General features: G+C 40.4%; 1 protein-coding gene across 1 annotated transcript in view; it reads left to right on the top strand.

The window, feature by feature from the left end:
- The window catches only part of ANKFN1 (ankyrin-repeat and fibronectin type III domain containing 1), a 330,330-nt gene extending 305,374 nt beyond the window's left edge, over positions 1-24,956 (top strand). The window contains exons 14-17 of the mRNA XM_011979240.1: positions 8,460-8,675; positions 19,726-19,892; positions 22,973-23,123; positions 24,663-24,956. Of these exons, the coding sequence (XP_011834630.1) occupies positions 8,460-8,675; positions 19,726-19,892; positions 22,973-23,123; positions 24,663-24,854 (726 nt within the window). The 3' untranslated portion in view covers positions 24,855-24,956. The remainder of the gene's footprint in view (positions 1-8,459; positions 8,676-19,725; positions 19,893-22,972; positions 23,124-24,662) is intronic.
- The last annotated feature ends 842 nt before the right edge of the window (positions 24,957-25,798 follow it).

Genomic DNA, 25,798 nt, shown 5'->3' with positions numbered 1-25,798 from the left:
CTCCTCCAAGTGAGTCTCTCTTGAACAGTGTATAGGAGTAACTCATTAAACAAGGAGTAAGGAGACTTGAGTTCTAGATTTGATATTAATCAGCCAACTCAGTTCTCCTCTCTGGGCCCCAGTTTCATCACCTACAAAATAAGAGAACTTTAATGAGATCACTTGAAGGACAGCTGCTGCTCTGGTGTCCTATGCATTAATGGGTATATGGAGATGGAAAAAAGAGATGAGCAGATATTTTGAGCAGTTTCTTGGTGTGATGATTTTGGTAAAGCACAGACATTTTTGCTTACTTATAAAAACAAACAAACAAACAGAAAGCAACTCTTAAAAGATTATCTTTAAGCCTGAATTTATTTATCCTTCCATATTCTCAATCACATCAGATCAAGGCCCCAATCTTTGTAGGTTACAGAGCTCCTCCTAGAAGTAACATTAAATTCTAACCAAGATTTTCTGAGTTTTCGTCTTACTGTTTTCTAGTATTAAGTGAATTTGTAGATCTTAGCACAGAAAAAAAAATAGCTGCTACATGGGATTGGGGCCGTTAAGAGATCACTGAGCCTTTATCAGTAATGGGTATCTACCTACAAATCTGCAGTTACATCAACCCCAGAAATATGCATAGCAGGAATCTATGTAAGCTGTGTTTGGCCAGGCCATGTAGGTCACAGCATAAAAATAGGGTCATAATAACAAAAGAAAAAATTCTATGGCTTTGTCCCCCACCTGCAATTATACGAATGTCATTTCTTGAACCCTCACAATCATAACAATTCAACTTCCTGCAATATTTTGTTGCTATTACAATTAATTCCGAAATTTAAATTTTGCTCCTCTGTGATATATTCTATTACACAGGTTGCTTGCTGCTTTGTATGATCGGTGAGATTTTAGCAAACAGAGCTGTTCATTTCAACTCACTCGGGGTTTTTTTGGGTGGGGGATGGGGTGGAGTCTCTCTCTGTCGCCCAGGCTGGAGTGCAATGGCGTGATCTCGGCTCACTGCAACCTCTGCCTCCTGGGTTGAAGCAATTCTCCTGCCTCAGGCTCCCGAGTAGCTAGGATTATAGGCACCCACCACCACACCTGGCTAATTTTTGTATTTTTACTAGAGACAGGGTTTTACCATGTGGGCCAGGCTGGTCTTGAACTCCTAACCTCAGGTGATCCACCCGCCTCGGCCTCCCAAAGTGCTGGGAGTACAGGCGTGAGTCACTGTGCCTGGCCTCAACTCACTCTTGATTGCGTAATCTTCTCTTCCAACTCAAGAAGCAGTTCTTGGAGCAGACCATGATGACTGCTGAATTCAAAGTGCCTCGTCCTTTCATCACTGACCCACTTGAGTTGGCCCATGCCACTGCACCTCACGCTACTCTTTCTTTAGGATAAAATACATTTCCAAGAGCCTCAGACTCCTCAGTGGACCCTCCCATCACCCTACCATACAGCCCAGACATGCCTGGATCACAGACTGGAAAACCTTAGAATTTCAAGGGGGGCTCTTTATTATGTATTTATTGGAGGTTTCTTAGAACTTTAATCTCATATCAGCAATATGAGAAGGATCAGGCTGTTACAAGTCAGTGCAGTCAGACACTGAGTGACGCAATGATGGCCAGTATGACCCTACTCAACTACTCCCATTACAATACTTTTGGACTTCCTCAGCTTCCAAATCTATAGACCTCACCCCTTTTCATAATGCATCAGCCCACTTCTGAAGTCATTTCCTTCCTTGACCGGCTTAGATTCCTTAGCCCATCTTAATCACTTCCTTGAAAATATTCCATATTTTCTCTTCATATTATTTATTTGGAAAAATCCCACGCCTGGATGAATCCAACATGTCTAAAGTAGTTACACATTGCCACATTAAAAAAATCACAAAAAAGGGCTGACTGGTTTTATGTTAAATTCATGACTACAATTCTCACATGTAATGTTACCTAGTGGTCCAATTTCCTTTCTCTACTAAATTTGCTTTCTCACACTGTAAAGCAACTATTTTAAAACCTTCTCCCCAGCACTTTGGGAGGCTGGCAGGTGGAGCACTTGAGCTTAGGAGTTTCAGACCAGCTGGGCAACATGGCAAAACCCCATCTCTACCAAAAATACAAAAATTAGCTGGACGTGGTGATGCATGTCTGCAGTCCTGGCCACTCAGGAGGCTGATGTGGGAGGATCACTTGAGCCTGGGAGGCAGAGTTTGCAGTGAGCTGAGATCGTGCCACTGCACTCCAGCCTGGGTAACAGAGTAAGACTCTGCCTCAAAAAAAATAAAATAAAATAAAATAAAATAAAAACCTTCTTCATTCTCCCACATCCCTTCTCCTTCCCCACACTCTCCTTCACATCTCAGGTGATGATTTCACTGTATAATTCATCAAGGAAAAAAAGGAAATTAATGATTTTTTCTGCCAAATTTATAAACCTCCTTGCACAGACTGAACCTTCTTTTTTTTTCCTTTTTATTTCAGAAGATAAAGTCTCACATTTCCTGACTTAAGTTCATTCCTCCACATGTGCTCTAGGTCCCATCTCTTCCCTCTCATTTTTATTTTAAAATACTCAAGTCTTTCCAGTTAAATCTCCCCCTAAATTCCTCCCATAGCCCCACATGCCCCTTCAGCTACCAAACTATTCTCTTCCTTACACCCAAACTTCTTGGAAGAGTTACCAACATCCTCTTTCTCCACTGACATCTTCATTTTCTATCGGTTCTCAACCCTCTCTCTGACTTTAGCTACCGTGATACATACAAAACTGGTCTTTAAGGGCACCAGAAATCAGAGGCAGATGATGCTGCCAAAATGGAGCTTCAGGACACCTCACTTGCATGAGCTATGAGCGTGGGACCCCTGTGAGTGTGGAACCCACAGTGTTTTACGGAAGGGAAGCTGGATTGCAGTCAGGAAGCATTTCTTGCAAACTACCTAAAGAAATTTCAGGGGGAAAGGGGACCCAGAATTCCAAACACTCTAGTATTTGCTGGAGAGGAGATTTCTTTAATCATTCTAGATAAAGAGTCACTTTCATACCTAGTTTTATTTTTGTAGTTTTGTATTCTTTGTCTCAAAGAGTGCCTCAAAATTGTATGGTTCAGGCCCCCACAAAACCTGGATCTAGTCTTGCCAATGACTTCAGTTTCACTAAGCAACATTTTATACGCTTGGTTCCATACTCCTTGTGTAGACTGGCTTATCCCTTGGCTTCCACAGTTTCACACTCTCCTGATTTTCTTCCGACTTGCTGGTCTTTCTCAGTATCCTTTGCTAGTTTTCAAGCTGTTTCGTTTGCTTGGAATCCCCTTCTTTCCTCACTTTGCCTTACTGATTCCTACATATCCTCCAGGTTTCAGCTTAATTTTTATACTTCCTTAAAGAGCCTTTCTCTGATCCCTTGATTAAGTGAATCACTCTCATAGCACCTCGTATTCGTCATTCAGGAAAGTGATCAGAATCCCAGAGTTTATTATCTGTATTATTATCTGTTTAGTGACCCACTTGGACTGTGAGTTCCTCAGCTCAGCGAATGTGTCTGTCTTGGCTACCACTATATCCCCAATGCCTGGCATGTGGTAGACACTCAGTAAGTACAGATTGGATAAATAAACATCTGTCAATCCAAACCCATGTACCCCAATGCTCACACTTGAGGGAAACTTTAGCCAAAGGGAAAAGGGATCACAGAAATGTTTTGTAGCATAGTTATCACCTGGATGGATAGCTCTCCAGTTCTGCACTGTGACCAGAGAGCCTCATAGTCTTCAATAAATGGTCACCTTCACAGTGCCCCCATCAAGGCCTGAGTACTGTATGCATGCCCTTCTCTCCAAGTTTCCGTATGCCTAGTTCAGTGATAAAGTTGCGTTCATCACCTTTTTTTGGTAGGACCTATTGCCCAAACTATTTACTAGTCTCTACAAAGAAAATGTCTGGAAATACTGAAGGCACCTTTTGTTGGGGAGGGAGGTAAGAGAGGTGGAAGGGAGGTGTAAGGTACAGAGAAACTTTTCTGAAGGGAAAGAAAAAGAAATTTGAGGACTGACACATAGTTAATAAGTTAGATCACTCTACTAATTTAAAATATTTTACAATGTGGCTCACGCTTGTAATCCCAGCACTTTGGGAGGCCAAGGCGGGAGGATCACCTGTGGTCAGGAGTTCAAGACCAGCCTGACCAACACGGAGAAACTCCATCTCTACTAAAAATACAAAATTAACTGGATGTGGTGGTGCATGCCTGTAATCCCTGCTACTCAGGAGGCTGAGGCAGGAGAATCGCTTGAACCCGAGAGGCAGAGGTTGTGGTGAGCTGAGATCATACCATTGCACTCCAGCCTGGGCAACAAGAACGAAACTCTGTCTCACAAATAAAATAAAATAAAATAAAATAAAGTAAAATAACAGTGTTCTGAGGAAAGTAAAAATGCATTATACATAGTTTGATTGGCATCAACCAAAAATAAATTCTATTGATTTTCCTCTGGGGCATCTCATTTTACTCTCCTCTCCTTTCCAGTTTTGTATACTACTGCCTGAATACTCCAATTAGGTCAAAAGCCTCCAAAGTCATCCCTCTGCTACCAATCTTAACACCCTCCAATCCACTCTCCATACTCTGGCCAGAGTAGCCAATCTAAAAGATTCTGACCAAGGCATTCTCTGACTTAGACTCCTCCGGTTGTGGCTCAGACATTTTATCACAGCGCACAAAGGCCTCAGTCATGATCTTTCTCCCCCGCATCTGCACTCATAGTCACTGGGTTAGTCGCTGTGTCCAAGTCAGGAGACCTACCTTTATCACAGTGCATATCAAGCACTGTGCAATCTGCACCTTGTTTTCTGGGTTTCTGCTCTCTAGTGAGCTCCTTTAATATATAATAGTAAATAATAATAATGAAGTGACCACTTGCATTTATTTAACAGACTAGGTGCCAGGCACTGTGTTGAGTGCTTTACAAACTTTAATCTCATTTCATCTTTACTGCAACCTAATGAGAAAGTACTATTATTGGTATTCTTTTAACAGATCACAACACTAGGGCCTAGAAAGGCTCATTTGTGCCAAGGTTACACAGATAGGAAGTAGCAGATTCTAGATTCAAATCCAGATTTATATAACTCCAAAGCCTGCATTCTTTCCAGTTCTTCATCATCTTACTGTGTAGTAATTTGCAAAATTTTAAAGAGAAAAAATTACTCATATTATGGTAAAAAAGAAAAAGAAGTCTATTCTTAATTAAAATTACCTAGGCAGGAGGAGAGATAAGTATCTTAGCATTTGGGAAACAAAAATTAAGATGAGAAAGCCTGTAAGTGACCAAGAGCCCACATTGTTCTTCCTTCTCTTAGGAAAATGACACAGGGCCCCAAGAGGAAGAAGTGTACATTGCTCTTGTATTGAAAGGTGTCTAAACTACTTATCCCCCAAAGACAGTAAAACTCTGACACTGCAGGTTGTGCTAAACTTTCCTCCTCCGTAGCTTTTAGAAATGAGTGTTAGTGAGTAAGAGGTAAGTACCAATGTATGAATACTGTGTTCTTTACATTTGTTAAGGGGGAAAAAAGATTTTCCCAAAATTTTGCTCTTCTTTTTCAGGCCTCCTTATCCCAACTCTGGACTTCCTTCACCTTCCCATGTCCGTGCCACCCCAAACTGAATAAAGGCCTCTAAATATTGTGCCTCTGCCTAGGGCTTATTGACAGCCCTGTGATTTGTCCTGGTTATAACCTAGATGCATTCCTGTTAGCCATCAGGTGGCTCTTGTAGGATCATCAGGAGCCCCAGATCACCTAACTTTGATTATGACTATTTTTCCTCTAGGCCCTAAAGAACCCTGAATTCTCCCTCATGGAAGACGGTTGCAATTTATTTTCACAGTAATATTCTACTTTTTTTTTTTTTTTTTTTGAGACGGAGTCTCACTCTGTCACCCAGGCTGGAGTGCAGCGGCCGGATCTCAGCTCATTGCAAGCTCTGCCTCCTGGATTTATGCCATTCTCCTGCCTCAGCCTCCTGAGTAGCTGGGACTACAGGCGCCTGCCACCTCGCCTGGCTAGTTTTTTTGTACTTTTTAGTAGAGACGGGGTTTCACCGTGTTAGCCAGGATGGTCTCGATCTCCTGACCTCGTGATCCGCCCGTCTCGGTCTCCCAAAGTGCTGGGATTACAGGCTTGAGCCACCGCGCCCAGCCAATATTCTACTTTTAAATTGGGCTCTCCCCAAAGCTAGCTATCTAACCTAATTTGATGTTAATAAAAAATTTCAAGAAGACTTCTAGTGCTTTCTTATTCAACCCCTTAGAAAACCTATCTACAGCTGATAGTGAACCACTGATAATAACTTTGTTTAAGTGAAAAGACCACCATAATCAATGTCTACCCATCAGCTTTGGTCCAAAGTGAATCACATTTTCCAGCCTCTTAATGATAATACAAAATGTCAATTAAGTCAACAAAAAGTGACTGAGTTCTTTCCATGTTGCAGGCACTGTGCAAGGGACACAGACACACGGAGATGAAACAACTATGAATTCATAACGTGAACTCATATGCCAATACATGCAGTAAAGCCAGAGACATGCTAAGATGGAATTTTGTACAGGAAACAGTAAGGGACAAAAGAGGGATGGTAAAGTCTACCTTAGAGAGTTGGAAAAGTCTTCCCAGAGGAGTTGAAATCTGGGATGGGTCTTGAAAAGGAGTATATGTAAGCCTGGGTGGGATTCCAATTAGAGAAGTAAGGAAAGCCCCCACCCTACATTGTATCAAGCTTGAGAGTTTGCAAACTACTTTTTCATGAGTTGCTTGATTTAATCCCTCAAACACTCACTGAGATAAGGATTAGCATAACAGCTGTCTGAGCTGTAAAAACTCTTACTTTTAGATGATGATACTCAGGACCAGCGAGGGTAAATAATTTTTCGGAAGTCCAACAGTTAATAAATGGTAGCCAACCCTGAAATTCAATACCAAATATAAGTAAAGGCTTAATCGCAATGGTAGGCTGGAGCCAATTTGTACTGGCCCAAGAGAGCCAACTGTTAAATATTCAGGGATTTTGAAAGCGTGTTGTCAAACTCTGGGTAGTTTGAAATCCCACTACAGCAAGAGTATTTATACCACTGAAACTGGCATATGCTACAAATCAGGCCTTTCTTTTCTTTTCTTTTCTTTTCTTTCTTTTTTTCCTTTTTGGCTAGCCAGTTTACCAACATCACTCTACTTATTAGTACCCCACAGGGCTGGACTCAAAGCCTCATCCACTTCTCTATGATTTAGAAGTCAAATGTTGGAAAGAAAAAATATGACTCAGTGATTAGGCCATTGCAAAAAAATCATCACCTTGCTAAATGAATTTTTATGTCAAAAATTACTTATGAAATTCCTTACTTGCCCTATGTCTGGTCTTTGTGAGGAAGAAGATAAGGTTTCAGACGCAGTCCCTACCTGTGAGGGAAAATTGCGGGGCTTTCATAGATGTAGATATTGACTTCCGGGCTCATTCATTTTTAGGTTGTCCTCGTCAGTTTTACAAATCCCAGTTCTATTTCTGTATTCATGCTAACAGGGCATCTCACCACCACTTATGTGAGCTCACAAAAGTAACAGCTAGGAGCTCTAAGATGATTTATTATGTTTAGAAATCATAGATATTTAAAGCAAGAGGGGATTTTATCCTATTCATCCAGTGTTCTATGTTAGAAATCTTCAAAGCCTGCATATTTGTAAAACTCCTGTTTATTTTAGGAATAACCTGAGCCCCTCCACATTGAGTGTGTGGCATCTTTCCCTTCCTACCTTCCTAAAAGTATTGTCTGCCTCAGGTGACCCAGTTTATAAGCAATTTTAACAGGTTTTTAAATAAACAGAAGCCCCTGAAATACAGATAAGTCAAACCAGGCCAATTTCCCAATGAAAGTATCTTGAAGGGAATGTGCAGTCATTTGGGGACCTGTACAATGTGCTACATTGTCAATTCACTTCTTCATTTTAAACAACCCTACCTCATACCAGCTTACTGCAGATCTCTTGAGAACGCCACAGAAGCATACTTTAAATATCAGACATTTTTCTTTAAAACATCTGGGATTCTCTTCAAGCGCTGGTAACTGAGGTTTATGTACTGTTGCGTCTATGTGGGTAAGAAATATTTACAGATACTGAATTTGCTTTTTGTAAAAAAAAAACGTAACTTTTGTGCGTCTTGCTGTAATCTTTGCAGGCTCTGCAATCTTTACCAATGTCTTTGTAAAGACATTTTCTTTGAGTTTCTGTGAAGTACATTTCTATGATGCCATATATTCTAGGTTTAAGTGCAAAAAAAAAAAAAAAGAGAGAGAGAGCAAACAGCTTCTCAGCAATCAGATAATTATTTACAGTGTCTTTTGTTGCTGTTGTGCTGCTTTATTAGCATAATACCCTCTATGCTACCAGTAATCCATTTGTTTCCAGAATTTACTTGGGACACACAACTTGGGAAGAGTTTACTATGAACCCATTAAAGATCGACACGGAAACATACTCATAGTCACCATCAGGGAAGTGGAGATGCTTTATTCATTTTTTAATGGCAAATGGATGCAGATCTCAAAGCTGCAAAGCCAGAGAAAGTCTCTATCAACACCTGAGGAGCCAACAGCATTAGACATTTTACTGATAACCATCCAGGTACGTAGTTTTTTTCTTAATTCCCTGGTATATTTAAGGTTCCAAACACAATTATTGAAGGTCTAGTGAAATATAGCAAGAGCCATTTACATATGCAATGATGGAGTGGAGAGGGTCCAGAGACATGTTGTTGCAAATGCAGTTTATTTTTTATTTATCACTCTCTAGATCGGGAATTCATTCGGCAATACAAATAGTGGGCACCCAATAAAGCATTTTCATACCCTGGCCAATAAGCCAATAAGAAACATTGAGGCCAGGTGCAGTGGCTCATGCCTGTAATCCCAACACTTTGGGACCGAGGTGGGTGGATCACCTGAGGTCAGTAGTCCGAGACCAGCCTGGCCAACATGGTGAAACCCCATCTCTACTAAAAATACAAAAAAAAAAAAGCTGGGTATGTTGGTGCATGCTTATAATCTCAGCTACTTGGGAGGCTAAGGCAGGAGAATCACGTGAACCTGGGGGGTGGGTTGCAGTGAGCCAACATCATGCCACTGCCCTCTAGCCTGGGCAACAGAGTAAGACTCCATCTCAAAAAAGAAAAGAAAAGAAAAGAAAAAAAGTAAAGAAACATTGAGACAAATAATTGAGTAGGGGATAGGGAAACTCTAGATAGTGTAATCAAAACATTAAACCAATATCTGAACGAACTGTAATAATAATACATTTCTAAATTGTATATATATGTGTGCATGTGTATTTGTGTGTGTGTGTGTACATGCATGTGTATGTACAAAAACACCCTCACACATATTTACTCCTGCATATTCCTTACAATACTCTCTTGGGACAGACAGGCATGATTAAGTCCATTTTAGGAATGAAATAACTAGAGGCCAGGCCCAGTGGCTCACACCTATAATCCTAGCACTTTGGGAGACCAAGGCAGGCAGGTCACCTGAGGTCAGGGGTTCAAGACTAGCCTGGCCAACATGGTGAAACCCCATCTCTACTAGAAATACAGTAATTAGTTGCGATGGCAGCTGCCTGTAATCCCAGCTACTCAGGAGGCTGAGGCAGAATTGCTTGAACCTGGGGTGGCGATGGTTTAGCGGGGCGTGGTGGCAGCTGCCTGTAATCCCAGCTACTCAGGAGGCTGAGGCAGAATTGCTTGAACCTGGGAGGCGGAGGTTGCAGTGAGCCAAGATCACACTACTGCACTCCAGCCTGGGTGACAAAGTGAGACTCCATCTAAAAAAGAAAAAAGAATAGAAAGAGGGAGGGAGGGAGGTTGAGAGAGAGAGAGAAAAAAGAAAAGAAAAGAAAGAAAAGAAAAGAAAAGAACTAGAGCTCAAAGAGGTTGAATGACATAGGGCTACACACAGAGGCAATTTAGTGAAGTTAATGAAGCTTTGATGTCCTTCAGCCTTCACTTGTACAAGCCCTTTCCAGGTCCTCTCAGGGACCATAGCAATTTTGCATTCATGACTTTGTGTCATTTTCTTTAAAAAAGACACCGGAAACTATATCCCCTTGTGTCTCCACAAAACTTCATTTTGTCCCTTGGCACACAGCTAGAAAATGGCAGAGCTGAGGCTTCAGTTCCTATCTTCAGATTGGAAGCAGGCTTCTTTCTGCTACATTATATCACATTCTAAGGTAGAAGTCAGGATTTTAGTGAGTGGGGGACAGGAGATGAAATAAAGGATAAAAGACTTACTTGAATACTGAATATCCACCAAAATTCAAAATCCAGGTAGCTTACATGCAGCCCTTGGCCTGGATGGTGGAATTGGGACACCAACCCATGTATGCTCCTGAGTCCAGCACGCTGTCTCGCCTCACACATTCTTTTGTGAACGTGGGCTTCAAACTGTTTCTTTTTTTCTTTCTTTCCTTGTTTTTGTTTCTTGTTTTTTGTTGTTTTTTTTTTTTTTAACCCAGTGATAGGAATGAATTGCATAGGACACTTCGGTTAGGTAGAAAAATTGGCAGAAACATCTACACTGAGCCCCATACAAGCAGTAGCATATCCACAGATAGCCAACCTGGAGTAAGGAAGAAGGAAGGACCCAGTTGCACAGAAACAACCCAAATCTGAGCTTCCGTCCCAGGAGCCATTTGTGGTCACCCTAAACAGCTAACTTAGTTTCTAAGTTACTTTCATTCCCCGCCAAGGGGTGGCAAGTACAATAATCTCATTTTTTCATTCCTCACACTGGCTTAAACCAGGACAAAGGCCAGTGAAGCAAAGGTAAGCTAATTGGTCAAAGCCAATACCTCTGGATTTAATTTTGTGGAATTCGGGTTCATAGGGAATTGACAGAGAGTATGGGCTTGTGTGAAGCAGGTGGGGGCAGGGAACACAGACACATTTGAGGCTCCCCTCTTCACCTTTTATAAGCAAGTGCTAAAAGAAACATTTAAAAAATCATAATAAATTGAGCTTTTACAGGGTGACTAATACACTAATCCCCTATAGGGATAAACTAGGGTCTGGGCTACCTTTGCTCCTAGAAACACAGCACAGGCCTCAGCATGATATAATACCTGGTTTCTCCTAGACTTATTACATTAAAAATGTGTTACAGGTGCAGAAAAATTCCAATCTGGTGAAAGGTTGTTAGAGAAGGAAACCAAAAATAGAGGCAGGATCGGGTTTCCACATAGATCCAAGTGGAAAATTTACCCCCGCTGACTGGCACATTCCCACCTGATGTCATTCCCACCCACCCCCACTCTCCCATCTCCTCCCCCTACTTCTTCTCTCTCCCCTCCTTCCCATACAAGTCTCACACTAGAGAGGAAATGGGAAATAAAACCAAGAGGACTGGTATCCAATCCCTCCTAGACTTAAGATTTAATTATGTCAGGAGTTGGCCCCACCAATTCAACATAAAGGGAGAGATGGGTCTTGGTGGTACCCAAAGCAGGCTGGCAATTCCCACAATAACAGGCCACAGACCACTCTCTTTTCTCAGGGGTAGTGGAGTGATGAACACCAGGCCTTCTCATTGGAAGCCTGGGCTTCTTTCTGCTACATCACATCACATTCTGTGCACCGCTTTGAAATCAGGATGACTGGGTGTGATACCGACTCCACCCTTTCTGGTTATGTGTCCAGGGCATTATTTAACTTCTCATCCCTCACAGTTCCTCCTCTGCAAAAAACCTACTTCATAGGGTTCTAATGAAGATAAGTGAGTTAGTACATAAATGATTAAAAGAGTAGCACAAAGTAGTGCTCAATAAATATTAGTGATTTTTATTATGTCTCAGAAATTTTTTTTTCATTTTTGTTTTAATTTCCTTTTAAGTTCCCGGGGTACAAGTGCAGGATGTGCTAGTTTGTTGCATAGGTGTGCCATGGTGATCTGCTGCACCTATCAATCCATCATGTAGATATTAAGCCCAGCATACATTAGCTATTTTTCCTGATGCTGTGATGCTCTCCCTCTCCTTGCCCCTACCAACAGGCCCCAGTGTGGGTTGTTCCCCTCCCTGTGCCCATGTGTTCTCATTGTTCAGCTCCCACTTATAAGTGAAAACACATAGTATTCGGTTTTCTGTTCCTGCATTAGTTTGCTGAGGATAATGGCTTCCAACTCCATCCATGTCCCTGCAAAGGACATGATCTCGTTCCTTTTTATGGCTGCATAGTATTCCATGGTGTATATGCACCACATTTCTTTATCCAGTCTATCATTGATGGACATTTGACTTGATTCCATGTCTTTGTAATGGTAAATAGTGCTGCAGTGAACATATGTGTGCATGTGTCTTTATAATAAAATGATTTATATTCTTTTGGGTATATGCCCAGTAATGGGATTGCTGGGTCAAATAGTATTTCTGATTCTAGGTCTTTGAGGAATCGCCACACCATCTGCCACATTATTGAACTAATTTACATTTCCACCAACACTGTAAAAGCTTTCCTATTTCCGTGCAGCCTTGCCAGCATCTGTTGTTTCTTGACTTTTTATTAATAATAATCACCATTCATGTCTCAGAAAATTTCAAACAATGCTAGGCTGCCCTCAAGACACACCCAGTCCACGGAGACCTCTGGTAATGGCCTAATCATCTCATCGGGCATTTTATCACGTTTTCTACCTTTCCATCACAACTAAGGAAAAGCTGTATAAAACTAATGATCCACGATGGGGTTTTCAAAACAGATAAGGGCTTTAACAAAATCTGGGCCCAGATTTTGTTAAAATCTACGAATCCCTAGGAACCCAGGGAAACTCCAGTGTCCAACTCCCTCAAATTCCTGATCTTCTCAAATCCTAGGCCTTCACAACAGGCCTCTCTCATTTATCTGTGAAAGAGCAAAAAAATCCTCCTCACCCTTGCCTGGGAAGGAAAAGAGTTATTGTGGACAAGAGCCCCTATGAGCAAACTAATTGGCAATGAGCGTATTTCCAACAGAAAGGCCCCTCTCAGATGCTAAGTTTCTCCGACCATTCTCTTCAGGGATCACTTTAGTCCTTGGAAGCCTCACATGCAAGCTTTTTCCTGAAGCTTAATCTCTCACGTGTGTACTATATATTCAGCTTTCTAACATTTGTCTCTTCTATGATATCATTTGATCCTCCTGCAAACCCAATGAGGATGAGTGAGTCATTTTGTGTCCAGTTTGCATAAGAAGCCATGAATTTCAAGGAAGTACCTTGTCAAGGTCCTATCAGCCAAAAGAGGGACCAAACCCACAACTTCTGACTCCTAGACTGATGGCCTTCCCATTCCATCATGCTGCTATACACCCCTTCCCCCTCCTTTTCTCTGCATCCTTTGTGATTGTAGGGAAGCTGTGGTGAAGTGTGTCTTCTGTTGCTTCTCATCCCTGTTTTCCTTTTCTTCTCCTTAGGCATTCCTTGTCACCTCTAGGTATTCAGTCTCTTCTTCTTACACCCTAGGTGCCCAGGACCTCTTCTTCCTTTTTCTGCTTTTTTTCCAGCACATTCCTACTCTTTCTACCCCTAAGCAGCTCGAAACACAAGGATCAAAAACTACAGGAATCAGAAAGATTGCTGGAAATGAGGCAATGGGCTGGACTTAGGAAACAATTGGGTTCATGTAAAAACTTGTTCACCAATATTCATAGAAGCATTATTCACAATAGCCAAACAGTAGAAGTAAACTAGATGCCAAACAACAGACGAATGGGCAAACAAAATGTGGTATATCCATATAATGGAATACTATTCAGCCATTAAAATGAATAACATATGATCCATGCTACGACATGGATGAACCTTGAAAATGTAATGCCAAGTGAAAGAAGCCAGACACAAAATGCTAAATGTTGTATGATTCCACTTATATGCTATGCCCAGAATAGGCAAAACCATACAGACAGAAAGTAGATTAGTGGTTTCAGGAACAGCAGGGGGAGAGATAGGGGAATGACAGCTAATGAATGTGTGGTTTCTTTCTAAAGTGATGAAAATGGTCTGGCATTAGACACTGGTGATAGTTGCACAACCATGTGAATATACTAAAACCACTGAATTATACACTTGAACAGGGTGAATTTTATGGCATATGAATTATAGCTCAATTAACATAAAAAGAAACAAGTGTAAGTTAAGACTGCATTAATCTTGTCCCCTTTAAAGAGAGCAGCTCTGATTCAGCCTCAGCTAATTACAATGGAAGAAAGTGGTCCCAGGTTTGAAATTTTTCAGTGTTTTGAAGATAAGTTGAAAGTCAAAAATTTTGGTAAAGTCTTTTTATTTTTATAATTTAGAAAATAATTCAGAAAATTAAATTATTTGCAGTCCATATAATCTTGGTCCTACAAAGACCACTAGCCACCATTTTGTCACCTCTACCATCGCGGATGGTTGAGCTTTCATACTCCATCCAACAAAATAAAAGTGCTGTAGTTATTGAAAAAGCAACTACCTATTGTTACTCTAACAAGCTCTCAGGATCTCTGATCAATGACAAGAAGGTGGATATACCCTTCCTAGTCACTGTGCAAGGACAGCATATTTTCTCCTGGAAGACCGGCCCCAGACCCCACCTCCTCTGGTCTTCTCACTTCACATTTAATGAATATTTTTTTCAGTGTCAACTAGGTGCCAGGCACTCTTCTAGGTGCTACAGAAAAAAACAAATGAATAAGTCAAGGTCCCTAGTCTCAAAGGAAGACAGACAGTTTTGTAAACAAATCAAGGTAATACAAGACAGAATTAAACTAGAGCCTGATCGCAGTACAAACGGTGTACTATGGGGAACACAGACAAAGCAGCTATTAATTCTGCCTGAAAATATCAGGGAAGGCATTGCAGAAGAGGTGGCATTTGGCTGAGCCATGAGGGTAGTTAAGTTAACCAGATGGAAAAAAAAGAGAGAGAGAGAAAGAACAAAAGGAAGGAGAGAAGAAGGAAGAAATTAAATAGATAGAATTAAATTAAATTGAAAGCATGATAAAGAAATGAGGCAGAAACTGGAAGAGTGGATTTCAACCTCCCTTAGGCCCACAATGGACCTTCCACAGTCTTCTTATGGCCTCTATGATGCTGGGTGAGAAAAACTTGCTAACATGATTCTCTCACACTGAAATGTGAGTTCCATGAAGGGAAGGATTGTGTTTTATTCATCTCGGTATCATCAATATCCTAGCCACAATGACTGATACATAGTAAGTGCTCAGTAAAAGTTGGTAGAATGAGTGAATTTGTGAAACAACAAACAATCGGAACAGAGAGATTAGGGCATGTATGGGGAAAGAAAAAAACAAGCCATTTTGACTAGAGATAAGGAACACAAAAGGGCTATAGTGGAAATGGAGATTATAAAAGCAGATTAGAGGTCAAATCAGGTAATATGTAGAACCACAGGCATTCAATTTGGTGTTAGAAGGCCTTTTTAGGCTGGGTGCAGTGGCTCACACCTATAATCCCAGCATTTTGGGAGGCTGAGGCGGGTAGATCACCTGAGGTCAGGAGTTCAAGACCAGCCTGGGCAACATGGTGAAACCCCGTCTTTACCAAAACTACCAAAATTAGGTGGGCATGGTGGCGCATGCCTATAATCCCAGCTACTTGGGAAGCTGAGGCAGGAGAATCGCTTGAACCCAGGAGGCAGAAGATCAAGCCACTGCACTCCAGCCTAGGCAACAGAGTGAGACTCCATCTCAAAAAAAAAAAAACAGATGGCCTTTCTAACGTATCATAGATTATGTGGATGAGATAGCTTCTTTCCATTCCCACACATTTTTCAGGCTCCAAAACATTTTAAAGAAGGAAAAATGACAACATAAAGGCAAGAAAACACGGAGTAGATGCTCAATGATAGTCTTTTAAAAAATGGAATGAAAGAGTGAATTACTTTATCCCAGAATGCTGTTGGTTTTTATATAACCACAGTGTACTTCTAACTCACATTCTATTTGTGGTCAGTTCTGACCTCCACATGTTTTTCTCTGATACTCTTACCTATCCTATATTTGTAATCTTGGGTGTAGGTCTTTACAAGCACATTTTATTAAGTTTCAACCCTAATTATCATAGGCTTATTTTTCCAATGCATAGGGTCATTTAGAACTTTATTACTATTTTCCAGAAAGGCAAAACCATACCAAATTTGGGAACCACAAATTTGATGCACACATTCTTGATTTCTTTGTCCAGAATGTCAGTAAATAAGCTGAACAGACAGGTCCTCAGGACCAATCCCTACTGGACCATCACTCAATAATATGTCTACTATTTATTCACCATCTCCATTATGTACAAATCTCCCACCCAGATATTCAGCTTGGTAAAAGCAACATGGTCCAGATTCTATTTTTCCCATGTTATCCAGTGTAACAGATTACACTGGAGACTTCTCCCTGGTCTTGGAATCCTGTTCTATTGCTATAATAAATTAAGGTAATCTGTATGGTTTGCTCTTCACAGAACCATGCTGACTCCTCTTTAGTGTCTCCAGATTTCCCGGATGACTGCAAATTGATTGTTTGATGGTTCTTCCTCATTTCTCCTAAAGATCAATAAGTTGGCGGTCTTTAATTACTAGGGTCATTCTATGTTTCTCCCCTTCCTGTTTCAAAGACAGCCATATTTATCCTTTTCTGGTCTTTAGGGACTTCTCTAGTTCTCCATGACTTCTCAAAAATAATGACCTGTGAGTCTGTAGCCACATCTGCTTGTTTAGCAAGTATCCCTAGGGTGCATATCATCAAATTCAGTGGATTTGAATACTTCCATTTTTCCTTTCCTCATTAACCATTTCTCTCCCTTTGATTAGTGTTCATTTCCCAAATTCCACCTTGACTGAATTTATTGTAGTCAACTACTTACTTGTGATCTAGGCTGAAGAGACAGGATAGAAGACATTAAAAAGTTCAGCCTTATCTGTCCTGGTACTAATAAGAATTCCTTCTTGATCATGAGATCAAATTTTTTTCTAGCCTTTTTTCTTTTTTTTTTTTTTTTTTTTTTTTTTTTTTTTTTTTTTGCCAAGTGATCTTTTAAAAAATTGTTTAGATTTTGCTTTTCTGTGCATGCTCATTAGATGTTTCTCCCAGTTGTGACCATTCTTATTCTATCCCTCTTCTACTATTCCCTTATGGTCTGTTTAAGGTATCTGGCCTAATTTTCCACATGTTGTATACCTATTTTATACAGAAAAGCACTGCATACTGAGGACACAAAGCAATGAGAAACATAGCCTTACCATAATTTCATAGTACAGAAAAGTACTGGGTACTAAGGACAGAAAGCAACGAAAAACATAGCCTTACCATTAATTTCACAGTCCAGTTCAAGAAAATAACACAAAAGAAGAAAAATATAAGTACTCCTTCTGCTGTATGCCAACATTGCCTCTATTATAAAACTGATTTCAATATATTGTGATCATCTGTTAACTTGTCCTTTTTGACCTCCTCAAAAGTAGGGATGACATCATATTAACCTGAAACCCCAATGTCTCACATGGTGCCTGACACATTATAGGGACTCAATATGTGTTTGATAAAGGATGAGACAGAGGAAACAATACATAATAACATCTGTTAGATGTTGCAGATGGCTAATTCAACAGAGGAAAGATCACTCCTTCAGAGTATGATGGTCAAGGAAGATCCCATACTTTTCCATTCCATATAGAATTCTATAGACATTTCAATGTTTGTTTTCTCACCTTCCCTGAATTTAATGGTAGAGTTGATTCCCTTTACCTTACCCTTTCAAAAACATATTTATTTTCGTTGGTATTATTTTTAATTGATGAATTATATTTTAATATATTTGTGGGGTACAAACTGATGTTTTGATATATGTATACAATGTAGAATGACTGAAGCAAGCTAATTAACATATCCATCACCTCACTTACTTATCTTTTTTTTTGTGGTAAGGCACTTGAACTTTACTCTCTTAGTTATTTAACCCTTGTTTTTTTGAAAACCAGGATATGCTCTAACCTACAGGAAACTTTCTCCTATAATAAGTGTATTAGTCCATTTTCACATTGCTATAAGGAACTACTTGAGACTGGATAATTTATGAAGAGGTTTCATTGAATCACAGCTCTGCAGGCTTAACAGGAAGCATGCCTGAGAGACTTCAGGAAACTTACAATCATGGCAGAAGGTGAAGGGGAAGCAAGCACGTCTTACCATGGCAGAGTAGGAGAAAGAGTGAGGCAGGAAGTGCCACACACTTTTAAATCATCAGATCTTGTGAGAACTCACTATCATGAGAACAGCAAGAGGGAAACCCACCCCCATGATCCGATTACCTCCCACCAGGCTTCTCTTCCAATTCAACATGAGATTTGGGTGGGGACACAAATCCAAACCATATTAAGTTACCTGATTCACCACTTCTAACTTTGTGTCACAACCCCCACTGCCTAAATGTAAAAAGTTGTACCTACTGATATGGGGGGATGGTATCTGAATCTTGTAATTATTCATTATCTGAGTCCCTGCAGTTGTAGAGAGAATCAAAAGTCACAACCCAAATAGTTCACTGGAGAACTGACCACATAAAAAATAAGATTCCATTTAAACATCCCTGTACTTAACTTGGTTGACACTTACTATTGAATCAACAGCTTTGTTCAGTCTCTGCTGCTTTTGGAATATTATGATGTGACAATAGAATGCAAATTCAATGAAAATCCATTACAGGGAAAAATTTAAAATCTTGTAAAAGATACATAATTCAGTGAAGCTAATGATGTAGAGACCTAATCAAATAACATGCAAAGTCACTAACAACTGAGAATCTAGAAGTGGTAGACCAGTTAAGGATTGCAAAACATAACACGAACAAGGATTTCATAAGAGTGTGACTTGAATATCAACATTTTGTAAAAGATGCCAGGAAAAAAAATGTGAAGACTTCAAATACTTTTATAAACATTATCTTCTTCATCATTACATTTTAAAAGTCAAATATAAGTAGTAGCATTTTAGCTATCATACAATTTAGTTTTAAAAATTAAGCCAAAAAAGAACCAGTGCTTGATTCACTCTTTCTTCATTCTCAGAATTAGTGCATAATTATAGCTACAACTTAAATGTTAACATAAAATTCAATAAACCTCTTGGCAGTACCTTTTTAATTTTCAAGATAAGGAGCCTACTTACTGTAAAATTTGGATTCTGTTTTAAATCGTTTTACTTAAACGACTTTTCCATTTTAACAATCCAGAAATTACAAAGCTTCCGTAACTGTTCTGTCAGCTTTTACACTTGCAAATATCTGTTTCTCACAGCTAAACATTAAAATCTTCAAGGACAGAAATTATCAACTCTATTTTTCTTTATTAGCTGCCTCCACCACCACCTATTCCCAAACACAACTCACACATCTACGCTGGCACAGAAATCTTAGGCAAATAAGCATATAGAATATATTAAAAACTGATTACTGGCCAAGAGGAGAATTCCCCTGAAGGTAACAGTAGCTGTGCCACCGCTTCCCCAGCATTCGTGGTATACCTGAGGTTTCTCACCTAATTACTTAGTGACAGCTCCTTTCATCCATGACCAGCCTGCCTTAGAAAGGAAAAGGTTTTGAGATTGCCCTTCAAGGTGTTTTCTTGTTTTCTTTTTTTTTTTTTTTTTACTCTACAGGATATTCTCTCCTATCACAAAAGGAGTCATCAGCGTCTCTCTCCTGGATTATATCTGGGTTACCTAAAGCTCTGTAGCTCTGTGGATCAAATCAAAGTTCTCGTTACCCAAAAGTTGCCCAACATTCTCTGCCACGTAAAGATCCGTGAAAACAATAACATTTCTAGGTAAGTGATCAGGAGTTAAGATTTTCCTTGTGATGAAACAGTGGCTCAAATGACCAACTTGATGTTCCAGAAGGAAACTGAAGTGTTACTTCCCAGTGCAGTTTTTACGGTGAGGTGTCCTCAGGTGCCACACTGGAGCAGGGCAGAGCTTAGTTTTGGGTGTTTTTGTTTGTTTGTTTTGTTGTGTTTTGTTTTCTTGTTCTTGTTTTTTGAGATGGAATTTCACTCTTTTTACCCACGCTGGAGTACAATGCGCAATCTCAGCTCACTGCAACCTCTGCCTCCCCGATTCAAATGATTCTCCTGCCTCAGCTTCCCAAGTAGCTGGGATTACAGGTGTGTGCCACCACGCCCAGCTAATTTTGTATTTTTAGTTAAAGACGGGGTTTCACCATGTTGGTCAGGCTGGTCTCGAACTCCCGACCTCAGGTGATCCACTCGCCTCAGCCTCCCAGTGTGCTGGGATTACAGGCGTGAGCCACCGTGCCCGGCCAGAGTTTAGTTTTAACGCTAGAATTACGAGAGCTTGCCTGATGGTTGGTGGAAGGCATGAGCCCATTAAAGAGGACACTGTCCTTTCACATTCCTCTCTGCATTACTCATGGTACAACCATTGATGTTCAATTGGTTACTGAACAGCTGACCTTTTCTTTCAACATTGCTATTTACAGGATATTTTCTGTGTAATCTAAAACAGTCATGTTCTTTTTGTTTTCTGTTTTTATATATGGCCTATAGGAATGGGTTTTATAGAGCCAATGATTCCCCCTATCTTAAAATATCTCCTCACCCTCATTCTCCCTAACTCTAACCCTCTGGCCTGAGGACCTTGTATGTTTTCTACAACCCCTATAATTCTCTATGGAAGAAAAGAAGTAACAAGGCCTGAGCTTCTGGAAACTTGCTGTACAGTTTGGCATTTGGTGAATTACCCTGTTAGCTTTGGGAAAGTTGCCCAATCTTGGTAATCTGGCTCAACTTTACAACCCTCATAGCAGGCCTCTGAAAGTCTGCTATAATGAACTGAATTGTGCTCAACATAAAAAAAGAAAGAGAAGAAAAGAAAAAAAGGAAAGGAAGGAATAGACAAGAAAAAAAAAAAAGAAATTATCCAGAATTCTTCAGACCTCAAAGGGCATAAACTAGATACTCCCAAAGAGTATAAACTAGATTCCAGTTACACTCATGGATTTGCTTAGCCAAAGGAGACTCTAATTTGGTCGTTTAAAATGTGATCCCTAAAGTGGCAAGACTTTATCAACTCTAATGTCTCACTAGGTTTCTTAAGTATTGCTTGATGACAATGGAGGAAATGAGGAGGAGGAGGAAGAGGAGGAGGAGGAGGAGGAGGGAACTCACTACCATATTCTCTCCTTTCACTTACCAACTACACCTGGATTTTAAGTCTGCCATCTGGTGGTCACTGCCACAATCAACATTCGTTATTGCCTCAGTCCTTCCCAAAAGGTTACATGGTTCATTTGTGGGTTGACTTAGTAATAATTACACTCATCCATTTTCTAGATTTGTGTCTTAAAGGCTTAGACTCCATCTCCTAGTGGTTATACCAGTGAATTTTCCCTTGCCAAGGATCCAGTTTTCTTTTGTACAAAAGATTCCAGTAACCTTTTCTCTGTCAGTTCCATCTCCTTCATCCTTCTAGCAGAAACTGATTAGTGGTAGGTGTTTCACGATAGTCCTACCGGTAATTTATTTTCTACCTTGATTACAAACCCTATTTTAGCCTTGTTGTCCTTTAGGTTTTATGAGTGCATATGCTAGTCACAAAACTCTCATTTTGTTCCGTATCAGTGATGGGAGAAAAAAAAAAATAGTTCCCAAGCAGGTTCTCAAAGATTTCAATTATTTGTGAAGCCAACAGTATGCCCAGATTGAAGTAGGATTTAATTTTGAGGTTTTTTTTTTTCTTACTGGGACAAAGGGTAAATTTTCCATAGTCTTGTCCAGTGTGAGACTTGAAATGAAACAGATATCTTGAAAACAGAAACTTTTCTAAGAGGGTAGTTAGTTAAAAGAGAGTGGTTTTTGATGAAAAGCTCATGCCACAATCAATTTGGTGTTCTGACCCACAGATTGGAGCCCAGGCTGGTACAGCCCTTTGGGGAAAGCCTCGGAGAGTTTTCACTAGGGTGGGAACCTATGTCAGCACCTCCTCTCTTTCCATCCCCTGAAAGGAGGGCTTTCCTTTCCTCTCTAGCCTGCTCCTGAGAGCCTACTGCTGCTCCCTGCAGAGTTCGAAGGGGAAACTGGGCCAACTGAATGTGTTTAGAGACTTGTGCTGAAAGACCTGTGGAAACAATGTTACCCAAGAGGCCTTTACCTTGATCTTTTCAAGCTCCTTTTGAAGAGCAGTCTTTGGGGGCAAACCAGCTGTGCTTTCCTCCCACTGCCATTCTTTTCCCTTCCCTTCTGTGTGACATTTGGAAAAGTTCATTAGGAAGGATTATAGAGTATGCAGAATAAAGACACAGATGACTGGTTCGTAAGGAGGATAGAAGCAGTGATATGCATCCCTTGGTTCCTTTTATTGGAATTGTCTGGTGTTCCTGTTTGTGATTCTCCTCAAACTTTTGGAAGGGGAGAAAAACCAAAATATCCTCCATGATTACAACAGGCCAGGGTTGAAATGTGCCAAGTGGTTTGTTGCCTGAGTTGGACCAGAGTCCTGTGGTTACTAAACTGCAGAATTAGCCAGCAGATGCCCCTGTGGTAAAATGTAGGATCTTAGAATTTACAGGGGGTCTGCAGAGAACGAAAAATGAGGACAGTCAGGAAATTATTACAAAATATTTGAGAACCCCAATCTCGAAAACTGATTCATACAAATTAGGCCTGCTGTTCTGAGGTATATGTGGTTTCATAGGTGCACTAAGCTGAAATTAGCAAGAGATCATTTTAAGCTCCATTTGGGTGGCAAAACGTTCAAATTTCATGAATCACACTGAGTTTTCACCACCGAGTATTGGTTATCCAGGTTCTGGATACATACACTAAGAAAGTTCTGAGCCGTATTCTGAACTTTTGTTGTATTTCTAATTTTAACTTGACTCAACATACAGAGAGGAATGGGAATGGATCCAAAAACTTTCTGGCTCTGAATCTATGGAAAGTGTGGATCATACTTCTGACTGCCCCATGCAATTGTTCTTCTACGAGCTCCAGATGGCAGTGAAAGCTCTCCTTCAGCAGATCAATATACCTCTACACCAGGTACTAGACTTTACCATTTTTATCTTCTTTTTTTATGGCTCATGGAAACTGCATTGTAACATTAAGTCTGGGGTGTGTGGGTGTGTGTGTGTGTGTGTGTGTGTGAATTTTCCTTTACTTAAACACCACTTTGCATGTCCATGCACGTTTTGAATTGATGCCCACAGGTAGACACAGGCTGCACTTCTGCTCCTTTCCTCCAGCTCCTCTGTGTTGGACCTCGTCCACGTTTTCTGGACCCCACTGAACTATGGTCTGGTTGGCAAAAAAAAAAAAAAAATCAATGACTAGTCTACCTTGAAAGCCAACCAGGCTCAGCTTCAAGGCTTCAACATAGCATAAAGCAAAGAGAACATACAAATAAATAAAGGTGTACTCACATGTACAAATGATTTCTCTAAGAATAGAAGGATGATGGTGCTATAATCTACAGCAATGTCCCAAGGATATGCCATGCTATTTTTTCCCAGAGAACTTTCTGTCAAAATTATTGTCATATCTAAATCAAAATATACAAATCTAACCTCCACTAATAAGCAACTTCAAGAAAAACTGTTGGCATAAAGGAAAATAGTAAAACTTTGTTAGGCTCTGCCCAATAGGTTAACATGAGGTAGCATTATTGAATTTTTTTGGGGGGGCCTATGTTCATCAATCCTGCCTCCCTCCCCAAAACACACACACACACGCACACACACACACAGAGTGAACCAAGTTTAGCCTATTAACTGGGAGACCATTATAGGAGTGACTGGCTCTTTTTAAATACAAGAGAGAACCATGAATTGGCCTCTAACCCATGGAGGCAGAAGGATAAATTCAAGTTCTAAGAATGTCCTTCTATTGGGGTGCTCTTTTGATTTTAAGTCTAAAGCAGCCAACACTAATCAAGACTAAATTGCAAAAGATGCCATAAGACAATAGGGAAGCAACTGGATTATTCTAGGGGTGGCTGTGTGTTCACTAGGAGAAAAAAAAAGTAAGAGCTCTACTTGTGACAGTAGATACTATTAAAGTGTTTCTTGGACTTAGCAGGTTTGAAGCAGCTCATATTTCATTGGTGACTCTTGGGCTACATATACATGTTGGGAGAAGGCTGCCTAACTGCCTAAGAGTGCATACAACCTTTTTTTTTTTTTTTTTTTGGATACTTGTAAAATTTTCTCAGTCCTTGGCCAGAAACTACGTTTTTCCCCCTTAACCAGCTTAAATTGAAACGAGTGGATTTTTAATTCAATCCATTTTTGTTGCTTCATGTAATTATAGTCATCATTTTGAAAAGCCCACAGAATGCAATCATTTTCTGCTTTTATAAGAAGCATAAATGTTGTTTTCAGAGTTTATGTGGAACATTACTGCCTTAAATCTTGATTTTATATAGCATTATTAAATGGGCTGAACCCTAATATTTATGTTGTATAAAAATTCCAAGCTTGAAGTTGTGTAATTTTGTTAGATGTTTTATGCCAGTTTGGTGTTGTTTATGTAAGTGCCATGTTGTAACTCTCCTATTTTTCCTCCGCGCGTGTCCCTCTGCAGGCAAGGAACTTCCGCCTCTACACACAGGAGGTGTTGGAAATGGGTCACAATGTGTCCTTTCTTCTCCTGCTCCCTGCCTCAGACGACGTCTGTACAGCCCCAGGACAGAATAATCCTTACACCCCACACTCAGGGTTTCTTAACCTCCCTCTTCAGATGTTTGAACTTGGTATAGTAGCTTGTTTCACCTAGAAATATTAACCCAGCCTCCTTATAATAAAATCACAAAGTTATATCTGTTCCCCCTTGTCCCAGTGGAGGGTCAATAAATCACATGATGGCTTTGGCAACAACCCTTCCTAGAACTGTGTACAAGTCTGAGAAAAAGCAAAGCTCCAAGACTATGTGCCTGAGCAATAATTATTGAAACCTAGCAAAGGCCCAATGGAGAAGAAGGAATTCTAAACAGAAAGTTCAGTTATCAGGCTGGACTTCTTGCCTCCCTTCTGCTTTCTTAAAACATAAATATAAAAACCGATGTTTTCATGAAAAGCACTGCCCCTTCTCTCTCTCTCTCTCTCTCTCTCTTTCCCCTTCCCTCTCTCTCCCCACTTCCTTTCTCTCTCCTTTCTTCCCTTTCTCTCTCACCCTCCCCACACCCCCAACCAGAGAAAAAAATAATAATGAAATTAAAATGTAGAGTGTGTATCACTTTGGAGGCGAAAAAAGCCTATAATTTTAAGTAGCACTGACTTATGAAATAGACTCTAAATTTCTGACAGACCATTTGAGAAATGGACAGGGTCCCCCAGGATGCAATATTGTGATTTTAATGTGGGATTCTGAATGGTGGAAGATCTTGTCCTGACTTTCAAAAATGAATAGCCTGGGCTCCAGTTTCTCTACTTTTGCAGAGACCCCTGCTGCCCACTGAGATTGTGAATAGGGAGGCTTTGTCGCCTTCCCATGCTTCATCTTGAAACAGGCCAGTAAGAGGCAATTAGCAAGAGTTCAGTCAGTTCAAATGAATTGTACCATTTGCAGGAGGGTGAGTGAGTGGGTGGGTGGAATGGAGGCAGACCCTCTTTGGATTGCTCCCCAGTCACCAGACTTAAAAGCAGACAAGGCCGCTGCCTGATGTCTCATTTGAGCCCTGAGCATCTGCGTCTGAATTTATCCCTCAAGGATGATTTGCT

This window comes from Mandrillus leucophaeus, unplaced genomic scaffold (assembly GCF_000951045.1).
Source record: "Mandrillus leucophaeus isolate KB7577 unplaced genomic scaffold, Mleu.le_1.0 Scaffold20, whole genome shotgun sequence".
Taxonomy (NCBI): domain Eukaryota; kingdom Metazoa; phylum Chordata; class Mammalia; order Primates; family Cercopithecidae; genus Mandrillus; species Mandrillus leucophaeus.
The sequence above is the reverse complement of the archived record's forward strand: the minus strand, read 5'-3'. Positions and strand labels throughout refer to the sequence as shown.